This window comes from Agelaius phoeniceus, chromosome 7 (assembly GCF_051311805.1).
Source record: "Agelaius phoeniceus isolate bAgePho1 chromosome 7, bAgePho1.hap1, whole genome shotgun sequence".
NCBI lineage: Eukaryota > Metazoa > Chordata > Aves > Passeriformes > Icteridae > Agelaius > Agelaius phoeniceus.
Genome location: NC_135271.1, coordinates 20,409,388 through 20,429,411, shown reverse-complemented (window position 1 = coordinate 20,429,411; position 20,024 = coordinate 20,409,388). Strand labels below are relative to the sequence as shown.

Here is a 20,024-nt window from a genome sequence, read left to right as displayed (position 1 = left end):
TTGGAATATTTTGTCTCCTGTGACATTTTGCCAGGTTTTATTGGTATTTACTCATGGCTTTGTGTATGTGCTTCTTAAAAAACAGAACTGCACACAAGATCTGATCTCTTCAACCAGAATTGTGACTTTCTTGTACCTTTACCATGCTCCAAATGTACTGTTATTTCATCTTTTGAAAGAAGAAAGCCACTTCATGTTATGATACCTCTGTCTTAGACTCTGTCTGTATTATAGCCATGAATAAAGAATTTAGTGAAAAGCTGTCTGCATCCTTTTGGGTGCTTCTCAGTTCTCCCTAGCAGAAAACTACAAGCAAGGTTTTGTGTTCCCCCCTGCAGTGAATTTGATGGTGTTGGAAATGTTTACATAGGCATGTTGATGATGACACCATTGCACTGCAATTGTATCCATACTCCACCCTTCTCCCCAGAATCAAAACCCCCTAAGCTCAGTCCTACAGCCATTTTGGAAGGATCTCAGCCAATTCCAAAAGTCATCACTGAGCATCAGTCAAGTGAACAAAGTCTGTTTATTTAAGCTCTGAAACACTTCTTTTTCCTCATGAATTTTCTTTAAATATAGTCACACTGCTCCTACACTCAAGCATACAGCAGATGGAAAATAAATTTATTCTGACTTATTTCCTGAACACTGAGCATGCAGCAGGCAAAATCACAGGTGGTGGTGTATACACTGGCTGCATGATACACCACTGGGTAGTAGTAAAAATAATGTTACATTTTACTTTTACCCCATGAGGAAAAGTACATTTCAGATCTTCTCGAGGAAATAAAATCTTGTCTTAAAAAAATTTTGGGTTCTTATCCGGTGTTAAATTATATTTAAGGGATGCCACTGATAAAAGTATTTAGTATTCTAATTATCACCCCAGTAAACTCAAGTGCAGTATTTAAAACTATTACATGACTTAAAAAATCTTAATAATACATTGTTTGCATGAATCAAACTGATGCAAATCTGGTTTTACATTCAAGACATTTCCATGTTATAGAAGTAGCCAGAACCACCCAAAGTGGAATAATTTAGTGCTGCATTTTAAGAGCCACAGTTCTCATGAAGTTTGGCCATAGCTAAATGGGAAGCACTTTCAGAAAAATGCTTTCATTCTGCCTTCCAGTCAGACAAACATGTGAAGCAAACTGTTCCTCTGGCTGACTGAGTACTCCCAGGTGAACAACTGAATTACCTGCAAAGCTTACAGGGCTTCATGTTAATCATTCTTTTAAAAAAAACTGTTATTATTTAATGAGCATGCCACTGTGGATAGCTTAATTAAAAACTTCTCTTCAACATGCAGGTGCTTTTTTTTGTAACTTCCAAATACTGGTGTGTAGAATGAGTAAATAAAGACAGCTCTGGTTTATCTCTGTCTAATCTATGTTACCTTGCCAGAAATACTGTAGACATTTGCTGAATATTGTTGATTACTCCATCTTCAGAGAAAGAAACTCCTTGCAGTGTAACCCTAGAGAAGGGAGACAAAAATGACACAGAGCTGAAGCACCAATACCTAAAAAGCAGAGCTAATTACTACAGAAAAAAACCCCAACAAAATAAATTATCAAAAGTTATGCAGAGAATGAAGATAAGAAATCACTGATTTCTCATAAAAATAAATTAATTTTAAAAAAGGGTATAATAGACCATATAATGGAATGGAAAGAAAAGTGACTCCATAGGGGTTAAAAAGACAATGCAATACATAATGAGCTCATAGGAGATGCCACCATTATAATGGATTTAGAGCACCCAGATTTACTGCAGTGTACACCTCAAAGCTTGGAAAAGGTTTTTGATCTCATGCTTTGACACTAAAGCCAGCCTTTAGCATAGCTCAAGGTGTGAGGTGGCAGATTCTTTTGCAGGCTTGCTGAGATTGCTTGAGGATTGTACAGTTTCCTAGCACCCATGGTTCTGGTAATATAAAAAAGGACCTGGTTATATTCAAACAAGCACAGGTTATCTCCGATTTCACAGCTTCAGACACAATTGATGAGGTATTAACTAAACAGCAGAAAACAGAAAAGTACATATTTCTTAGAACATAGAGCTTAAAGACAGTTTCCATGGAAAACAAAAGACACTGGTGAAAACCAGAAGAGAGAATGGAAAGGTAAAGGGGGAACAGCAGTTAGCAGTTCAAGTAACAAAGTCTGCATTCCCTGTAGCCATGTTTCCCTTCATACCTTGAATCTGAAGAAAAAGAAGACCATAAATTTTAGGGAATTAGTAATTAGTAAGCACAGAAATATAAATCAACAGAATGTTAATGCTTAGGACCCTAAATGGCTGAATTAGATCCAAGAATACAACCCTGAGAGTCAGCAATGAAATATTGAAAAGACATTAGCAGTACATCATTACAAAAGCAAAGAAACCTTACCAGGCTTGTCCTGGAGGGGAACAAAAGCAACGTGAATTCCTGGCTCCCAAGGATTTTATCATGTGGATGCAAAGCCTGCTCTGCAGGCCTGAGACTCCTCAAACACTCATAAGAACTGCCCCAACCCCATTAGCGTTTTGGTTGAGTACAACTCATTAAGAAGATTTGTGTTTTATTGTGGTTCTCTATCTAAACACCTGCTCTTACTCTATCATTTGTAGAGTGCCAAAAGAGATTTTCCAGGAAAACCCCAAACCAAATCCACTCTATTTTATAATGGCTACTGGAAATTTGAGAATGGAGTACCTAAATGGAAACTGTGATGGATATTTCCCCTGTGCTGTGGAGGTCAAAGGAACCAGCGTAGGTAAGACAAAAATTATTTCAGTTCTTTAGCCATGTCTCAGATCAACCTTCATCACCAGATGAGCTGAGCCAGTGCCAGTGTATTTGGGCAAGCTGGGTCCAAGTCCTCAATTTTGCCCTTGCCTTTGGTTCCCTCCTTGGCACTTCTCAGGAATAAAAAATGTGAGGAAGGTGTCTGTCAAGGCAAAGCTAGAAAATGTACTTGTCCTCAGATGAAATCTGACTTCCCCCAAATTGAAGCCCAAATAATACACTCCAAGCTCCATTCACTGCTGAAAGGTAGAAAAAATATTTGTTTAGCATCACCACAACCTGCAGCTGGGAGAAGAGGAGCCACCATTCCCATGCTCCATAGCTGTTAGTTCACAAACCAGGCCTGGGAATGCTTGTACTGTGTGTTCTCATGCTGTCTGCTTTTATACTGAAAGAGAAACTCCATGGGGACAGTGCTGTGAGAAAACTGTGGTGGAAACACCCCCCTACACCATTGGCTGATTTTTCTTATTCTGCACAGAAAGAGGAAAAGTTTGGCCAAGCCACCACGACCGTTCTCATGTGAGGTGATCCTTTGGTGTGTTTCTGGTAAGGGTGTGGGTTCCCTGATTGCCCTTCCTTCCAGCACAAGCATCCAGCCAGCCACACTCTGCTCCCACTGCCTGGTATTTTCCCAAGGAAGAAGGATATGGGAAAGGTTGACTGTGATTGATACACTGCAGATGGCAAACACACTCATTTGAGAGGGAAGAGGTGCATAAAGCATGACGGGTGTGTTGTAGCAACTGCATATTAATGCCAGCTCCCAAAGAGCAGCTCGGCCCCAATGCCTGCCTCCAATGCTCCAGCTCAGGAAGATGGCTCTTTTCAGGCATTAAAACCCTTTCCAAATGCTGCAAACACTCAGAGCATTCTGGGGCTCTAATAATTTATAAGCTAACTAAAAAGAACACACCTCATACCTTGCTGTATGGAGAAATTACTGACAGATGTGATTTCCTCACTGTCTGCAAACCACAAATTACACCATTATAGTGAAAAACACTTTTCAATTAGATTAGAAAATAAAAATTAAATTCTGTGCTATGCAGTGGGATTTGCTGGTATTCTGTTTCACTCTGGGCTAACACAGCTTGGGGGTATTCAAAGAGCTTCTTGAAACACAGTACATCACAATGCAAAACTAACATCCTTTCCCCTGTAATATGCTTGTTTCAAAATTACTCACAGAAGAGGCTACAACATTGCTTACCAGCCTTCCTCTTCTTGTTGCTCTTTATTAGTTCTAAATGGCTGAAAGAACATGAAATTTAGCCCTATTTCAACTGTGATGTTGAAATTTAAAAAAACCCCAGAACCTGTTAATCTGAGTTATTATTAAATATTATTAATTTATATTAATATCAGGTGGCACTAAATGTTAGCCCAAAGTGCAAGATGTTCCTATCACTAAATAATTAGCATTTCTAAGCACAGCAGTATTCCTATATGAACTGTAAATAAACATTTCATATTATTCCAGATCCATAATGAGATAAGTAATTCCTTCAGATTATTTTGTTCTTGTAAGAAACACACAGAACTTGTCAGGTAGCACAGCTGTGGAAAGTATTTTGTGCCATTATGATCCCCTAGCTAATGCCTGATTGACTGATGTGAAGAAAGGGCTGTACAGAAAGGAAATCTCATTTCTCAAACCAGCCAGTGCAATGAGAAAGCTTTTGAGCAGAAACTGCTCTTTCACCTGAATGTCTAATTAAACATATCTATGTGGAATATATGTACACAAACCTATAACTACAGGTATACCAACAAGTAACTTTTAACACAATTTAGGATCTAGGGAAGCAATTTCTCTCTACCAAGTTATTACAGGGATGTTAAAATTTACCACACTGCTTTCTCAGACTTATTCATATAAATCATTAGATACATCAATTAAGGTTTAAGCAGGCAACTGCACAATTCAATAGTTATTCATTAATTTTCCTTTGTTCTAGAGGCTTTGGACAAAATGACAAAATGCTTCCATTTCTTAATGTTGAGCTACTTCAGTAAATTGTAGAAAGTGTAATAAAGTAATTTGATGTAGTCAATTTTATTTCCATTTTGCATTGCATTTGTAATTGTACCATCAATCTCTTTTATTAGTATGCTCTGGATAGCCTTAAGTTTGGTCAAGTGAGTATATTTTTAATTGATCATAAACTCAGCTTTGTATGCAGCAAGTCTTTTTTTCTTCTCAAAACTTCAGAAGCAGTTGTGAAGTCCCTCAGATTTATGTACTGGAAAAACCCTGGTACAAAGTTCACTCAACATAAAAAAAGCTTTGTGTAGTTATCACAAAGTCAGTAGCAAACAAATAACTCTGTATCCATTAATCTGGGTATCCATGGAATATTTTTCTCCATTAACTCTTCCAGATCTACTCACTAAAAGCCATTCTCCAGCCTTCATTATGCTGGGACATCTTAAAACTAAACTTTGAAGCAACAGCCACTGTAACACTTTCAGATTTCCTATGTGAATTCCAATCTTTAAGCATCCTTTCAATCATTTGCATAATCAACACAGAGTATAAAATCTTTACATGATTTCCATGAGTGTAGGGCATATAGCCATGGATACATCAATACTTGCTGTGAAGAGTTAATCCTTAAGCAGTTTTATATCTCTGCAGGATGGTAGAGGGGGTTTGGACATCTGTTACTGAAGGTAAAAAATCCCCAAACAGGCAATTCCCTTCTGGTTTATCCTTGTTTCCTATCAACCTGTTAGCTAATGCTGCAAACTAGCAGGCTATTGGGAGAGAAAAACTTGAAATCCCAAGGATGAAAAAACAAAAACCAAAAGCAAACCTGTAAATTTTTAAAGCGTCAGCCTTTAAAATTTTTAGGAATTGGAAGTGTCTGCTAGAGTAGCCAGAGGCAATTCCCAAGAGAAAAGGGCAGTAAAGCTAAAGCTTTAGCCTGTATAGGCAGCTTTCCTTCAGTTGATACTCTTATGTGATGCTTCATAATGGAGCTCATAAATGGGAACATCTTTACTGCATCAGCAGAGAGTGAACAACAAATAAGGAAAGATATAAATAAAGCAGGAGGAGTAAAAGCTGAATTTCTTCTTGGATGCCCCAATACCTTTAAACACTTGTACTAGTTATTTGAAAATCCTTCAGATACTTTATTTAAAAAAAAAATTTAGCATTTCTATTCTTTTCCTCCAAATGAGAATCAAATACATCAAGAAATTTTACGCAGTCTCTCATCTGCCCTTTGTCTTCAAAAACCCTAAAGCAGCTTATGTGATTTCCTGTCTCTGCATTATTCTGTACAGGGGTTTTCATAAATACCTGATTCTTCGGGGTCCACTTTAAAAGAAGAAGCTTCCTCAGCCTTTTGTGCTTGCTTTTTCCCATAATACAATTATGACATTAAATTATTTTGTAGGGTTATATGTTTGTAATATGTTACATTTCATAATACGAAATAGATGATTAATTTTTTCTATAGGGTTATTAAAAATCTTAATTATCAGCATTTTTAATGCCAGAGTTGAATCAGGTAGCCCAACTCTTAGCTGTAAATTTGACCTTTGCTGATGAATATGCCAGATTCAAAGGCCTTCTTGGATGACTGCATATCTGAGTGTTGCTTGATTTCTAGGAGAATGTTACCACCCCTTTTCATTCAATCCTGGTGATTTTTGCCTCAAATTAGCCCGTCTAAAGCTGACCATAGCCCAGCACATGCCAGAAAGGAAAGAAACTTAATTTTGCCATAACTTCATCCTATTGATGGAATTCACCTTCCTCAAAGGTCTTTGCTTTTGAGCCAGCAGGGCTGATTGACAGAGCTTTGAACTAGACTTGAAGGGAGAGGGGATAACATCAGGATTGGCAATGACAAGCTGTGGGATGAGAGGCCAGGGTTAGAGGGTTGGGATGCAAGTGAGAGCCCTGAGCTGGTGGCTACAGGACACACTGGCTGTGCTGGAGCACACTTGAAATCAACAGAGATGAGCCAGGGGACTGTGAGGTGATTGGAGCCAAGATGGGAACACCAGAGAGTTTAAATCCCCTTTGTATTAAAAAAGAAAAAAAAAAGAAAAAAGAAAAAAAGGAAAGGAAAAAGAAACAGGAAAAGCAAAAAAACTTCAGAGCAGCGGCCCTCGCTTCCCAGCAGCTGCTGTTCCAGAAGAACCCAGCAGAGGACAGGCCACTCACACAAAATCACTGACCTCCTGCGCGAAAATCCCCTCCGAAGAGCTGTGCCTCGGAGAAAATACAAGCATTCTTGTAGCTAGTGATGCTGAGACAAAGTATTGTGGTATTTCAAGCACTTTGATTGTGCAAAGGCACAAGTGAAACCTCTCCAAGCACGGTAACAACTCTTGAGAGGAATCAAAGGTTTCCCATCAGCGATGCAGCAGCTGACACAGCTATTTTAAAAGACATTGAAGATGAAAGTCAGAATGAACGTCAGGAATTTTGGGTAAAAGCAGAAAACCTACAACTGTAAAGAAAAGAAAGAAAAGACAGCATCCTTTAAGAAGGGCAGAACCCTTAGAATTAAGAGCCTTAGGGCTCTTTTACAAGATATAAGATATATACACACCATAGTAAAGAAAGCACAATAAAATTCTGAATACAAATGAACTCGGAAAAACTGGAAGCTTTCACTATAACTGCATTCTTCCTTAAAAGCATTTAATGAACTTCATGTACTTCCCTATCTGTTTCTAGTTTCATTTCAACTATTGTATCAGGTTCTGGAGCAAAGTGTACTGGAACACACATGAGAGGAAAAAGCAACGGGGCATTTTTGGCCTAATTCCACAGGCACAATTATGCATGGCAACACAAAAGCTGCAGGCACGAGAGAGATGGCCAGAAGCTGAAGGTAACCGTGTACAACTTCCCCAAAATCTACATTCAGCAGCATTTCCTGGGCAAGCTGAGAAGTGCATCATGGGCTGGAATGGCCACAGCAGCCCCTTTGCCACCAGTTTTACCTGTTTCCCCCATTTTATCCATTGCACAATTGCATATCATGGCTTGTGAGACACTCCTTAGCAGGCAAGACTCACTAGTGCAACACCCACAGCTCTTGAGTGGAGGAAATCATCTGCCACTTTGTCCTGGTACTCAAACCAGAGACCCAAGTACACCTCAGGGGAGACCACTTAAAATTCCAAATTGCTGAATGTTTTGGGCATCCATACCTTGAGCCACACCCTCTCTTCTCCTGTGTGAAACAGAATATCTAGAACTCAGAACTGGTAAAACCAAGGTGGATTTCTTTCTTGGTAAGCTGAGAGAGTTGAATACTCATACCATCAACGTCTGTGAAGTTGACTTCCAGTAGCTGATACTGCAGAATGTTTAGAAGGTTAAATATGACTGCTTTTTTAGGGGAAAAAAAGAAATATAGCAAAGGACAAACTCTTTCAGGCCATTTGTTCTGGAGCAAGAACTCACATGAGTTACAGCTTTCATATTTTAGTTCATGATAATAAGTTTAAAAGTGGCTGTGTTTGTCTCACAGTAGATGCATTTACATAATGTGATTGGGATGATGTTTCCATAGGCATTTTGTTATTGCAAGAGCTCTTTCTAGGTGTTTTATAGGCATGGCCTTATATCTGTGTTTTGGTTCAAAGTAATGCATTTATCTTGTGATTCAGAAGGCTAAGAGAAAGCATCTGATGAGCTGGACTCATAGTTAAGCCCTTGAAACACCCTAACTCCAATACATTTTATGATACATCTGAATTTTTCTATTCAAATTTAACTGTTCCAAACAAAATAACTGCACAAACATTATTTCCAGCTTATAGTAGCAAAGAGAGAGATGAGTCCAAAAAGATTTAAAATGGAGTTTTCTATCTATTTCATTTTGCTATTCTTGAATTTAGGCTTTGTGCTGACAAAAGTGAGAGAAAAGCTTACTCAATTAGTACCTTCCTCAGCAGCTCAGGAGGAATGTTATCTCTTCCTTATAAGCAAATCAGGGAGAGAAGCCAACTGGTTCAGAGGTAGGACTTGACATCAACGTAAACAGCAATCACAGATTAACAGTGCATTTTGCAACACCTGCTTTATTTCTTCCAGTTCTGCCTTCTGAGGTGAATCAATTATGAGAACTATTTCATTTAACTTGAACAACAGAATAAAGAAAAGTGAATTTCTGGTCCTACAGGCTGTAAGGAAGTGTTTGAAAATGTAGCCCATAGCAGGATGAAGTCGTCCAGTTACTGGCAGGGTTAATAACCCATGTCCCTTTCCTCCCCTGCCAGGAAGGCAGCTCCTTCATACTCCTGTAACTCTCCCTTTTCTCAGAAATGTCCTGGTTGCCTTCCATGTCCGTTTGGTCCTCCCCCAAAACAAGCAGAGCTCTCAGCTGGCTGTCCCTGGGCGCTGCTGGCCGGGCAGGGGTGACAGGCTGCGGATGCTCAGGGCGGGCGAGCGGCGTGCTGAGCGCTGCCGAGGGAGCACGAGCTCCCTGCCCAACGACAGCCTGCCAAAAAGGATGGGTAATGCTTGGGCTCTGCTTGCCTTCTCCTCAGGGAGGCCATTAGTAATCTCCTTTTCCTCTGCACAGTCACTGTTTTTCCACATAACTTGCAGTTACAGCATGTCTTTGAAACCTCTTTATCAAATTTGTAGGGGTGGGTTTGGTTTCTTTTCCCTTTTTTCAACTTTTTTTTTTCAAATTTTTTTTTTTTAGGTTTTCCAAAAGCTCATGGTGGAATGGGGAAAGTAGAGGAGAAGTTGCCAGGTAGACAGATGTATGCCTTTTTCCTTTTCAAAGGAACATTCTTGCAGTGCTTGATTTTGGGGGCCTGAGCCATGATCTTCGCATAGTCAGGATTGGGAATACTATTCACTATTGGCAGGCACAACGGGTAGAATGACACAAATCCCAAAGATAATATTAAAATGCCATAAAGTTCAGTAAGATGTGCATTTCATTTTTAACTCTTCTTTAGTTTTGCTAGTGAAATGTCTTAGGGTTTTGTTGTTGGGGTTTTTAAAAAATATTTTCATGCCTAATTAATTTTAGAACAACTTTTACCTGGTCTCTTCATCACTTATTTTTTTTCTCTTCTATCACCACTTCTGTAGTCATCACTTTTCATCACTTGTAGTCATCGCAGTTTTTCCAAAACCACTACAATGCCAGTCAGACAGAAAGATAAATCACATATTCTATTATTATTATCAAATAAATTAGATCCTTCAATAGCTCCTGATCAAGTGCAACTCTTTGTGCTCTCTTAAATTCTTGCAGTTTCAGAGAAAAAAAAAAGGATAAGCCAGCAACCAGAAAAGATGAAAAGTATTCTACTAACAGCCTAGAGTTATTCACAGTACCTATGAAATGCATTTTATGAGGGAAATGGAAATATTGCTCTCTGTTATGCAGCTGCTGGTGAATTCTGGGGTGCTTTTGTCACCCCCAGGCCCTCTTCCACCACTCCAGCTGCTGTTGCTGCCTCCTAAACAGCGGTGCTCAGCAGGGTCTGTTTGCCACCACGTGTCACCTGAGCCCTTGCTCTGAGTTCCCTGAGGATCTGGGCTTACAGGAGAGGACCTTGGCCCTGCAGCCATAACTAAATTCTGCACAGAAAGGAGCAAAGGCACTCTTGCTTGCAGATTAATGGACTCTCTAAAGATTGGGAAAAGAACCTCGAAGCTCTGCATGTTCATGCTGGCCAGAACATGAGGACTGGCAGGAGAAGGAGCAGGCGAGGTCCCAGGGTGGCTGCAGAGCACAGCCCAAGAGGGTCACAGTGCTGAGGCACTGCTTTGCTGAGCACTTCTCTTGCCCCTCTCCCTCATGAGAAGGGCAAGAGAGGTTTTTAGCCATGATTTTTTAGCCATGGTCTGCCAGAACATTGAATTACTTTCATATCAATGACTGCATCATTATTGATGGATCATTATCTTAAACTGTTTCTGGTGCGAAACCTGGTACCTGTCAAACTTTCTACTTGGGGTAGATTCCCTTCTATAGCCATATGGTTAAGTTTAGTTTAAAATAAAGAAATAATTAAAAATAATTTCATAATGACATTAACTGTAGAAATAGTAAACAACCCCTAACTTAAATCCCCCCAAAATTCAGTGCTTTTGAGAAAGAGTCTTACTGTAAATTTTCCTATGCATCTTTCACAAAAACACATTTCCATCATTTGAAATGCACCAATAATCTGTTTTAAAGATGTTACAAGCATGGCAGGCAGTTTCCTTGTTCCAGTGAACCACAGCCCATTTGTGCTACCACATGCTGAAAGTAGCTGCATTGTCTCTGTGTAAAAACCAAATGCTCAGGAGCTAAGGCAGCAAACTGCTTGCTTTAAACATGGGTTTTGGTTAAAATCAGAATATCAGGGTCTGACCCTAAAGCTACATGCCTGGAATGTGTGAGCATGATATATCTGTCACTTGCATCAACTTTACATCAGGGCAGGATGACCAATTTTAATTGAATACTTGTGATTTATGTCACTGGTTATGAGCTGAATATTAGGCTCAGTTCTGTGGTATACAGTGAATTCGCATGCCCTGGAGAGGTGATACAAAAAGAATATGAATGACCAGGCAGGAAAAAAATATTTTTGAGAGTTCTGTCCACATCTTTACTTATACCAACGTTTTTTCTATATGAACACATGCAAAACCCCTTGTCTGACATATTTTTAGGAGTACTCAGAATGGGAAAAGAAAAGAAACTCTGTGAGAAACTGAAAATTCAGTCCTAACTTAGGCAAACTTTGGCATATTGCATGGAATTCCAGGATTTCTCTTTGCTACAATACACAGATTCCAAATATTCAAATATATACAATACATACCAATTCCAGGGTTTCTGTTTGCTGGGACATGCAGCCAGGGTTGAGCAGTAACCCCCTCACCCCCCTCACTAAGTGTGAATTCCATAATTATTGCTAACAGCTCATCAAATGTGAGCTACATTTGATTTTAAGATCAAATGTAAGATTTTATAAGCCTACCTATGCAATCACACAGAGATATATGACTCTTATGCAGAAAGCATATTAAAACTGTATTTTTTAACATATAAGCAGGACATAAGAGAATTTCTAAGTATTTGAGTCGAAAGTAATAAAGCACAGAGATATCACTTAGGCTGGCATAATACAGAGACATTTTGAAGAGAAATAAAAGGTTACATAGAAAAAGAAGATAAATAACCAGTAGATATTTAAATACTTTAAGTCTTATAATGCTTTCACTAATAATGAAACAAGCAAGTCAAACGATTCCTGTGTAATATTAGAGTGAGTAGCTAAAGATATTCCTTAAAAATACCTTTGCTACTAAAGATACTTAATTTACTGCCCAGAATTCTGGTGACAGCATGAAGAGGGGACAGAATCAGTTTTCATTACTGACTGTTAATTCAGTAAGGCATTTGTTCTGTGGGTTTTGATATATGCTAAAGGGGTAAAAAAATAAGACAGGCATTTGCATAGTGTCAGATATGCACAATACCTTCAATACTGCTTTTGCTAATGTCTAGGAAAACCCAGTAAGGTTTTCTGAAATAGGAACTGCTGAATATATATCAGTTGTTGAACAACATAAATTAGTACTCATTGCAATCCATTTCTAAAGTATAATTTTCCTGCCTGCTAAAAGTAATCTCTCAGGATTTTTTTGTAAATAGAACAAACTTTCAAGTCAGAAAGATTGGCAGAAGCCTAAAGCAAGTTTAGAGCAAGGTTTCTCTTGATTCATAGTACAAGTATACAGTTGGTATAATATTTAAGAATGACAGTGCTGTCTTTCAGTACTGCTGCCCACAATACTTGGAAATATATCCTTTCAGAATGTGAAGGCATATCCTCTGCGAAGTACCCAGATAAATCAGTTCACCCTTGGCTGTAACTAAACGCTGTCTAGTGACTTGTGATCGACAGGGCTTTACCCTCTGACAGCCAGATTCATTGTTGGGACAGCAACCAATCGTCGGGTTTGACGACATGAGCCTAATCAAAGTTGGAGTATAAAAAGCCCCCCTTGGAATATATAAGGTACACCAGTGTGGCAAGCTTCTCTCAGATTGCATTTGCTTTCACGGATCTGTTTAGTACTGAAAGGGAAAGGGGGAGGGGGAAAAAAAAGAAGGCAAAAGTGCTGCACTGAATGTGAGATCATGCAAAAGCTAGTGCTCTATGCTTCTATTTACCTGTTCATGCTGATTGCAGTTGATCCGGTGGCTCTTGATGACAGTAGTCAGCCCACAGAGAACGCTGAAAAGGACGGACTGTGCAATGCTTGTATGTGGAGACAGAATACAAAATCTTCCAGAATAGAAGCCATAAAAATTCAAATCCTCAGCAAACTGCGTCTGGAACAAGCTCCTAACATTAGCAGGGATGTTATTAAACAACTTTTACCCAAGGCTCCTCCACTGCAGGAACTGATTGATCAGTATGATGTGCAGAGAGATGACAGTAGCGATGGCTCTTTGGAAGATGATGACTATCATGCCACCACCGAAACGATTATCACAATGCCTACAGAGTGTAAGTAACCCTGCTTCTTTCGCCTCCCACTGCTCCTCCGAGAGAGTTGTCTCCCTGCTGTAGAGCCACACAACTCCTCCTCAGGCTCTCCCAACAGGCTGCTGGCTGAAGTCTGCTGGAGGGAGGGAGGAGAGCGTTATTTCTAAAGAATTTGAGCCAGGTTCAGATGGCCGTGTGGCAATCCTTTGTTTTACTGTTCGGTTTTCGGCTCCTTATAATGTGTGTGCCCTGTAGCACTTAGGATTTGCCCATTGCCTTAGAAAGCAAAGGGAGATCTGCAGTTCAGTCAACTTCGTTATCTGCAGCACTCGGGGCATTTCCTCTCGCAAATATAAAGTACAAGTGCAGATAATGAGAGAACTAAATTTTTGTGAGGGAGGTTTCACTGGCCAGTATTTTTAGAAGGAATAGAAATCAACAGAAATGCAGCTTAGAGCACTACACCTACCTAGCTGCAACATGCTACAGCAAGTGCAAGCAGAGAGTTAAATTCTTGCCTCTTTGCTGATCCCATAAACTAGCACCACCCACCTCAGAGTTAAAACTATATATTTAAAGCAAATATGTGTGTAACAGATTAAATGTAAAAATGTCCGTGCTATAGCAATCAGCTCATGTAATCGTGCCAAGGAAGAATGAAGGCATTTACTGAATGAGCAGATTCTGAGTTGTCTTCTGAGTGCTAAACATCTGCTATGCCTCCTATCAAGTATCTTTTGCACAGCTAATACTGTAGTATCTTATGTTCTTCATCAGCTAAAGTATTCGACTATGGCAGCTGTTTTTTTAAATAACACTTATGAATATGATGTCAAAAAGGAAAAATATGACAGGACATATAAGGCATGTTAGCAGTTACAGATATCATTGTGATATGCAGACTAGAATAATATCTGCTGCTCTCACCAGCTAAAAATGAACCCACAGATGAAAAAGTAAATTTTTCAGTGAAATTTTTCAACTTAGTAATTATTAAGATGGACACTTAATAGCATAATTTTACTGCAGCCTTATAAGAAAGCTGAGAGCTGAGGTCTGCCTTCATTTTTATTCCAGACTTTTATGTTCAAGGGTTTATAACTATTTTTAATCAAACAGCTATACATTTACAGTGACTGAAGAAAAGTCGTTCTATTTCACTGCTCTGAGTTCATTTCCTACTTATAAAAAGCCCCTGAGCTATTTTAAATGCACTAAAGAGACAGGTATCTTAAGTGATGAGATTTATGAACGTTAAAGTCCTGCACCATTTAGGATTAGTACACCCATTTTATCCTGGCATGGAAAGATATTGCCATGACTAGGTATGACAGCTGCATCGTAGGCTACAGGAAGGAGGAACGCAGCACTGCACGTGACTTTCCTCTAATGTTATTCAAATGAAAACAAAATGATCCTTATATTAATCCCCTCAATTATTTTCTTCCCACTGAGAAGAGAAATGTAAGTGTTTGTGCAGTTTGCCCAGGGCTGTATGGTCTGCAGCAGGCTGAGGCATTTGAGTAAATTAGAAATAGCTGGATCACCACACACATGTTGAGTCAGCTTATGCAAAGTTGCTATTCTGCATGCTTTATGAAGGTCCTCAGGAGGTGACCAGCAGAAGTGAATTGGTAGTAGGTGATAGAGTAATTTTGTTGACATCCATTAAAGTTTCTGTAGTGTGTAAACCATAGAAAATGAATTAAGTTAAATCCACTTTGTTACTGATAGTCTTTATAACATATTGTAATATTTTTATACAGTCTGAAAAAAATAGTCAGGTTTATATTCGCGTTTTTTCTTGTTCCCTGTTCAGTAATCTGTTCTTTCCATTCATTTATAGCTGATATTCTTGTACAAATGGAGGGAAAACCAAAATGTTGCTTCTTTAAGTTTAGCTCTAAAATACAATATAACAAAGTAGTAAAGGCACAATTGTGGATATACTTGAGGCAAGTCCAAAAACCTACAACGGTGTTTGTGCAGATCCTGAGACTTATTAAGCCCATGAAAGATGGCACAAGATATACTGGAATTCGATCTTTGAAACTTGACATGAACCCAGGCACCGGTATTTGGCAGAGTATTGATGTGAAGACAGTGTTGCAAAATTGGCTCAAACAGCCTGAATCCAATTTAGGCATCGAAATAAAAGCTTTTGATGAGAACGGACGGAATCTCGCTGTAACTTTCCCAGGACCGGGGGAAGATGGATTGGTAAGTCTATTTAGAAAAATCCCATTTCATTGAAAAGCATTTAAACTCTGTTTTAAAGATAAAATGGATGCATTGCTTAGGAAATGGAAGATAAAAGTTCTGTGTATCCAATTCTTTCATTCTTTACTCTCTGATCATGCCAAAAATCAATAGCTTTCCTCTGCCTCTGTTTCCCTATCTAAAAAATTGAGAGAAATTGCAATATTTCAGAAAGACATTGCAAGGCATTAACTAGAAAAGGTTTTGGCAATTACTGATAGATAATGCTATCAAAGTAACATTGTTTTCAATTTTGAGAACAAAAACTGCTTGATAAGCAACTATTTCACATAAAGAAAAGTCTTTAGAGTCTTTCACTGGTTAGGAAAGATGCCTCCAATATTGCTGAGAGGCAAGGGAGTTCCTACATACTCTCTATGCATATATTTTCTATTAACAATAAAAAATATCTCTTTATGAAGGTGAGAACAGATCTTCTTCATAATATTAAGTTCTTTACCTTTCAGTATTTGGTGGAGTGTATCATTCTACCAATTAGAAGCGTCTGAACAGAGAAATTCTGCTTGATACAACAATTGAGTCATGATGATAAAAAAGTGCACAAAGTAACTGGTTTGTTTCTATAAGAAGAGATGAACAAATTAAATCTGAAATGTACCTACAAGTACACCTGAAATAAACCTGAAACTACAGCATTTCCCTTGCTATTTGTTTCTGTAATCACTATTCATCTACAACCTATACAAATTTCTATACTTATCACAACCAAGTGATACCTCCTTTTGCATAAAGTATGAAGAATATTATTCTACTTCTACTTCTGTGTAGTAGATGAATCTGTTGATCATAGAAACAGAAAAATTTAGGTTGGAGAAGACCATGGTGTCCAACCATATTTATGCAACATTTAACTTCACAGCAGTATAATATAATAAGGAAAAACTCTGAGATATCTTAATTGTACATCCAATATAAATGTGGCTCTCCTGTATTTGGAACAGGCCAGCTGGATATCATGATCAGGAATGTCCTCACCACCTCCATCCATTCAAATGATGATACATACTAACCCATGGCTATCATAATTTATAAATAAACATTTCAGTGGCAGAGCAGGGTTAGAGGCACAGCCGATAATGGGAGAGGAAATCTTTCTTCCCCCCAGCTCCTCTCCAGCAGCTCCCAGTACAGGGGTGCTCCTCTCACCAAACACCTCTCTATATAATTTACCTTTGGAAATGGCACTTCCAGCAGCTCCACAGCTCACAGGGAAACAGCTTGAGAGGGAAACCTGCTTAACAAAGTTAGATGGGCTGTTATTCCTGAGAAATGGTCTCCATGGGATGGCCCCATCAGTGCTGAACCAACTCACGGGGCAGAAATCAGTGTGTGGAAGGCAGCAACTTTGGGAACTGAAGTTGCAATTGTGGGGGTTGCAATTTCCTTCTAGTCCCAGTTGGTGACTGTGGAAACACACCTTCCGTAGGAGGCATGTGGCTCAGGGATCTGCCAAAAATACATTCCTGGCCACAGGACTCTTCCAGGAGTCAAAATATTTAGCTGCCCCTCCAAATTCATTCAGTCATAGAGTCATTCAAGTATGGCAGCAATAGAGGAGCAACTTTTGTCCTCCTTGGTCTGGACAAAAAAACTTTCCTTGATATCCAGAAAGCCTGAATTCAATATGATTTTTAGGAAGGGAATTTCAGTAGGACTCACAAAAGCTCTTATTATGGAGTTTAAAACAAAGTAAAAAAATCCACATCAAAAGTAAAAATCCAGCATCCTCCAAATTTCTGAAATGTTCTTACAGCAGTTAAACAATGTAAGCACTGAGACAGTGGTGATTTCAGGGACAAATACTCAGATATTAAAGCTCTGTATAGAGAAACAGCAGGGAAATGCAGAGAGAACTATAACAGAATTGCAGGTCAAATTTTGTTTGCAAACATCACTTCGGAATATCAATTTGATACATCTACATCTGAAATATTGTTTGCATGTTTTTAGTGAACTTGGGCTTACCTCAGAAATGATTCCAATTGCTTCTCCTCTTCTCACAGAACCCATTTTTAGAGGTCAGAGTTACAGACACACCAAAACGGTCCCGCAGAGATTTTGGTCTCGACTGTGACGAGCACTCGACAGAATCCCGATGTTGCCGCTACCCGCTGACGGTGGATTTTGAAGCTTTTGGCTGGGATTGGATTATCGCTCCTAAACGATACAAAGCCAACTACTGCTCCGGAGAATGTGAATTTGTGTTTTTACAAAAGTACCCGCACACCCACCTGGTGCACCAAGCCAACCCCAGGGGCTCGGCAGGCCCTTGCTGCACGCCCACCAAGATGTCCCCCATCAACATGCTGTACTTCAACGGCAAAGAACAAATCATCTACGGCAAGATACCAGCCATGGTTGTAGATCGCTGCGGGTGCTCATGAGATCCTCACCAGATCCCACTGCTTCACACGTCATGGAAGCTACCAAATAAAAAGGAAAAAAAAGAAAAAAAAAGAGAAAAATAGAAAAAGTTATACCCCCTCACCATTCTCTCAAACTGTGAAGTCACGTACACAAGGCATTGCCGACCTGCTGCGTGCTACCAGCAGCAGTTACAGAACATGAACTAAAGGACAATGTAATTACCTGATGGCTGCTTGTGAGCCAGCAAAAGAGAAAAGCTACAATCAAAATCACCGGATTTAATCCACAAAGTTCTTACATTATGAGGGAATCAATATTCAGTCATTTGGATGCAAATTTATATGCAGGTTTCAGTACACATTGGTAATCAAAAGCAAGCTCCTTCTCACCTGAGGACAGAAGGAGCAGGCTTTTAGGTTCCTTTCTTCACACCTTCACTTAGTATCATATTTACAGGAACATATATACTGGTAACATATACACCACTACACAATACCACCAGAATCATCCTTAAACACTTGAATATATAGTGCAGACTTGTGAAATTTATCAGATGAAATTCCACACAAATGGACAAACCCTGAAATTAGGGATGGCATAGTGTATTTAGCGTGTTTCCATTCCTTTTTCTCATTAGTATGTTAGTAATCAATGGCAATGGTGCTACGTAAGCAGGCTGAATAAATAGAAAGATAGTTATATAAGTGAAAGAATTTAGGCTTAATAACGAATTTTCCCTATCCTCAGGTACACTATTCAACATTCTCAAGAAATAGATATTTTTTAAATGAAAAGGAATACTTTTCTAGACATAGAAAAACAGAAGGCAGCAGAGAAATCAACATTCAAATTGCAATCCCACATTTTAATCTGCCTTTGCAACATTACCGTTTGCACTATGGTAAACCAATGCAAATAGTTGGTTGCTACAGATATTGTTTAAAAACCACTTTGATATAACTGACTTGTGTAATATGTATGCATCAATATTTTGTAAATAAATGTTTATTTTTTAGTCACTGTTGGTATATGTTCATCACAAAGAAAAGAATGGCTTTAACCTGTACTTTAGTTTAATAAACAAACCCCAATATTCTCTTCATAACAAATTTTCTGGATTTTAACACAAATAATATGTAGGAACAATGCAACAAAGTAATCCATATGTTGAGAATTATTCTACATTTTATATGTTTTTTACATTGATATGAGCCATCTAGGATAAATGATGGCTGTTGACATGTTTATAAGGTTCTTTGGGTTACTGTTTTTATGGTCATTTTGATCCACAACTGAATTTCCATATTTTGAATGTTATGTTCATAAATAATAATGATATCACAAAAGATTGCTATTAAATGCATTTTATTATATTTAAAAGTTTGCAGCAAAGTATTTTCTGTATTTGAGTAAACATAGTACATGGATTTCCACACAAATTCTGTACATTTTCCTTATAGTAAAAAATTGTTAATTGAAATTAAAAAGATCTATTTACTATAAAGTCCATTTTATTTCACATGTGAAATAGAACTGATAAACCAGGTGTTTGTTAAGACAACACAATCACTGTTAAAACATCTTCATGTTAGTATGATGCACGTTTTTGTTATATTTCAGAAATCAGTTTTGAATTTTCCTTTGTGTAAAACCACCCTAAAATTGCAAAACTGCTTGATTTTCTTCCCTTCCTCTTTTATATATTTTCTGCCTCGGTGGTAAATATTTTGTATTGATTTTTTTTTTTTTTTTTACTTTTAAAAAAAATTTGTATGTAAGGACATTAAAACTTAAAGTTTGAGTGATGAGGTTTGAAATTTAAAAGCAAACAGATTTTCTGCAATTTCTTTTGAATGATTAGGAGTTCTGCTAAAGCTGTGTCCAGGCATCAAGCAGATGTTCAGCTTCTCCCGATACAGTTCACCAGAGCAGGTCCCTGGGGCCCTTAAATACACTTTCAATTTAGTTTCCCACAAAACACCATCAGACTAAATAAAAAATCTGAAAGCTTTTGGAATACAGACTCTCAGTGAAGCCACAAGAATTAGAAGTACAACACAATTCCCCTCCTAAACAAAGT

General features: G+C 38.5%; 2 protein-coding genes across 5 annotated transcripts in view; one reads left to right on the top strand and one right to left on the bottom strand.

Annotated features, from left to right (window-relative positions):
- AKAP19 (A-kinase anchoring protein 19) overlaps positions 1-13,114 on the bottom strand; it is a 38,402-nt gene extending 25,288 nt beyond the window's left edge. For 2 of the 4 annotated variants that reach the window (XM_077181162.1, XM_077181159.1), the window contains exons 1-4: positions 12,979-13,114; positions 9,838-9,933; positions 7,001-7,201; positions 1,406-1,486 (exon numbers count right to left, since the gene is read on the bottom strand). The gene's annotated coding sequence lies outside the window, so the exon portion shown is untranslated. The remainder of the gene's footprint in view (positions 1-1,405; positions 1,487-7,000; positions 7,202-9,837; positions 9,934-12,978) is intronic. The other 2 variants (XM_077181160.1, XM_077181161.1) reach the window with 2 other exon arrangements.
- On the top strand, positions 12,847-19,715 carry MSTN (myostatin). The gene is made up of 3 exons (XM_054636508.2): positions 12,847-13,318; positions 15,144-15,517; positions 17,581-19,715. Exons 1-3 carry the CDS (start codon positions 12,946-12,948, stop codon positions 17,959-17,961), a joined length of 1,128 nt encoding a protein of 375 aa, XP_054492483.2. The 5' UTR covers positions 12,847-12,945; the 3' UTR covers positions 17,962-19,715.
- Positions 19,716-20,024: the final 309 nt, after the last annotated feature.

Coding starts and splice junctions, on each gene's coding strand:
- MSTN (XM_054636508.2), top strand. CDS start 12,946: ATGCAAAAGCTAGTGCTCTATGCTTCTATTTACCTGTTCATGCTGATT. Junction 13,319..15,143: donor TATCACAATGCCTACAGAGT/GTAAGTAACCCT, acceptor ATTCATTTATAG/CTGATATTCTTGTACAAATG. Junction 15,518..17,580: donor GACCGGGGGAAGATGGATTG/GTAAGTCTATTT, acceptor CTCTTCTCACAG/AACCCATTTTTAGAGGTCAG.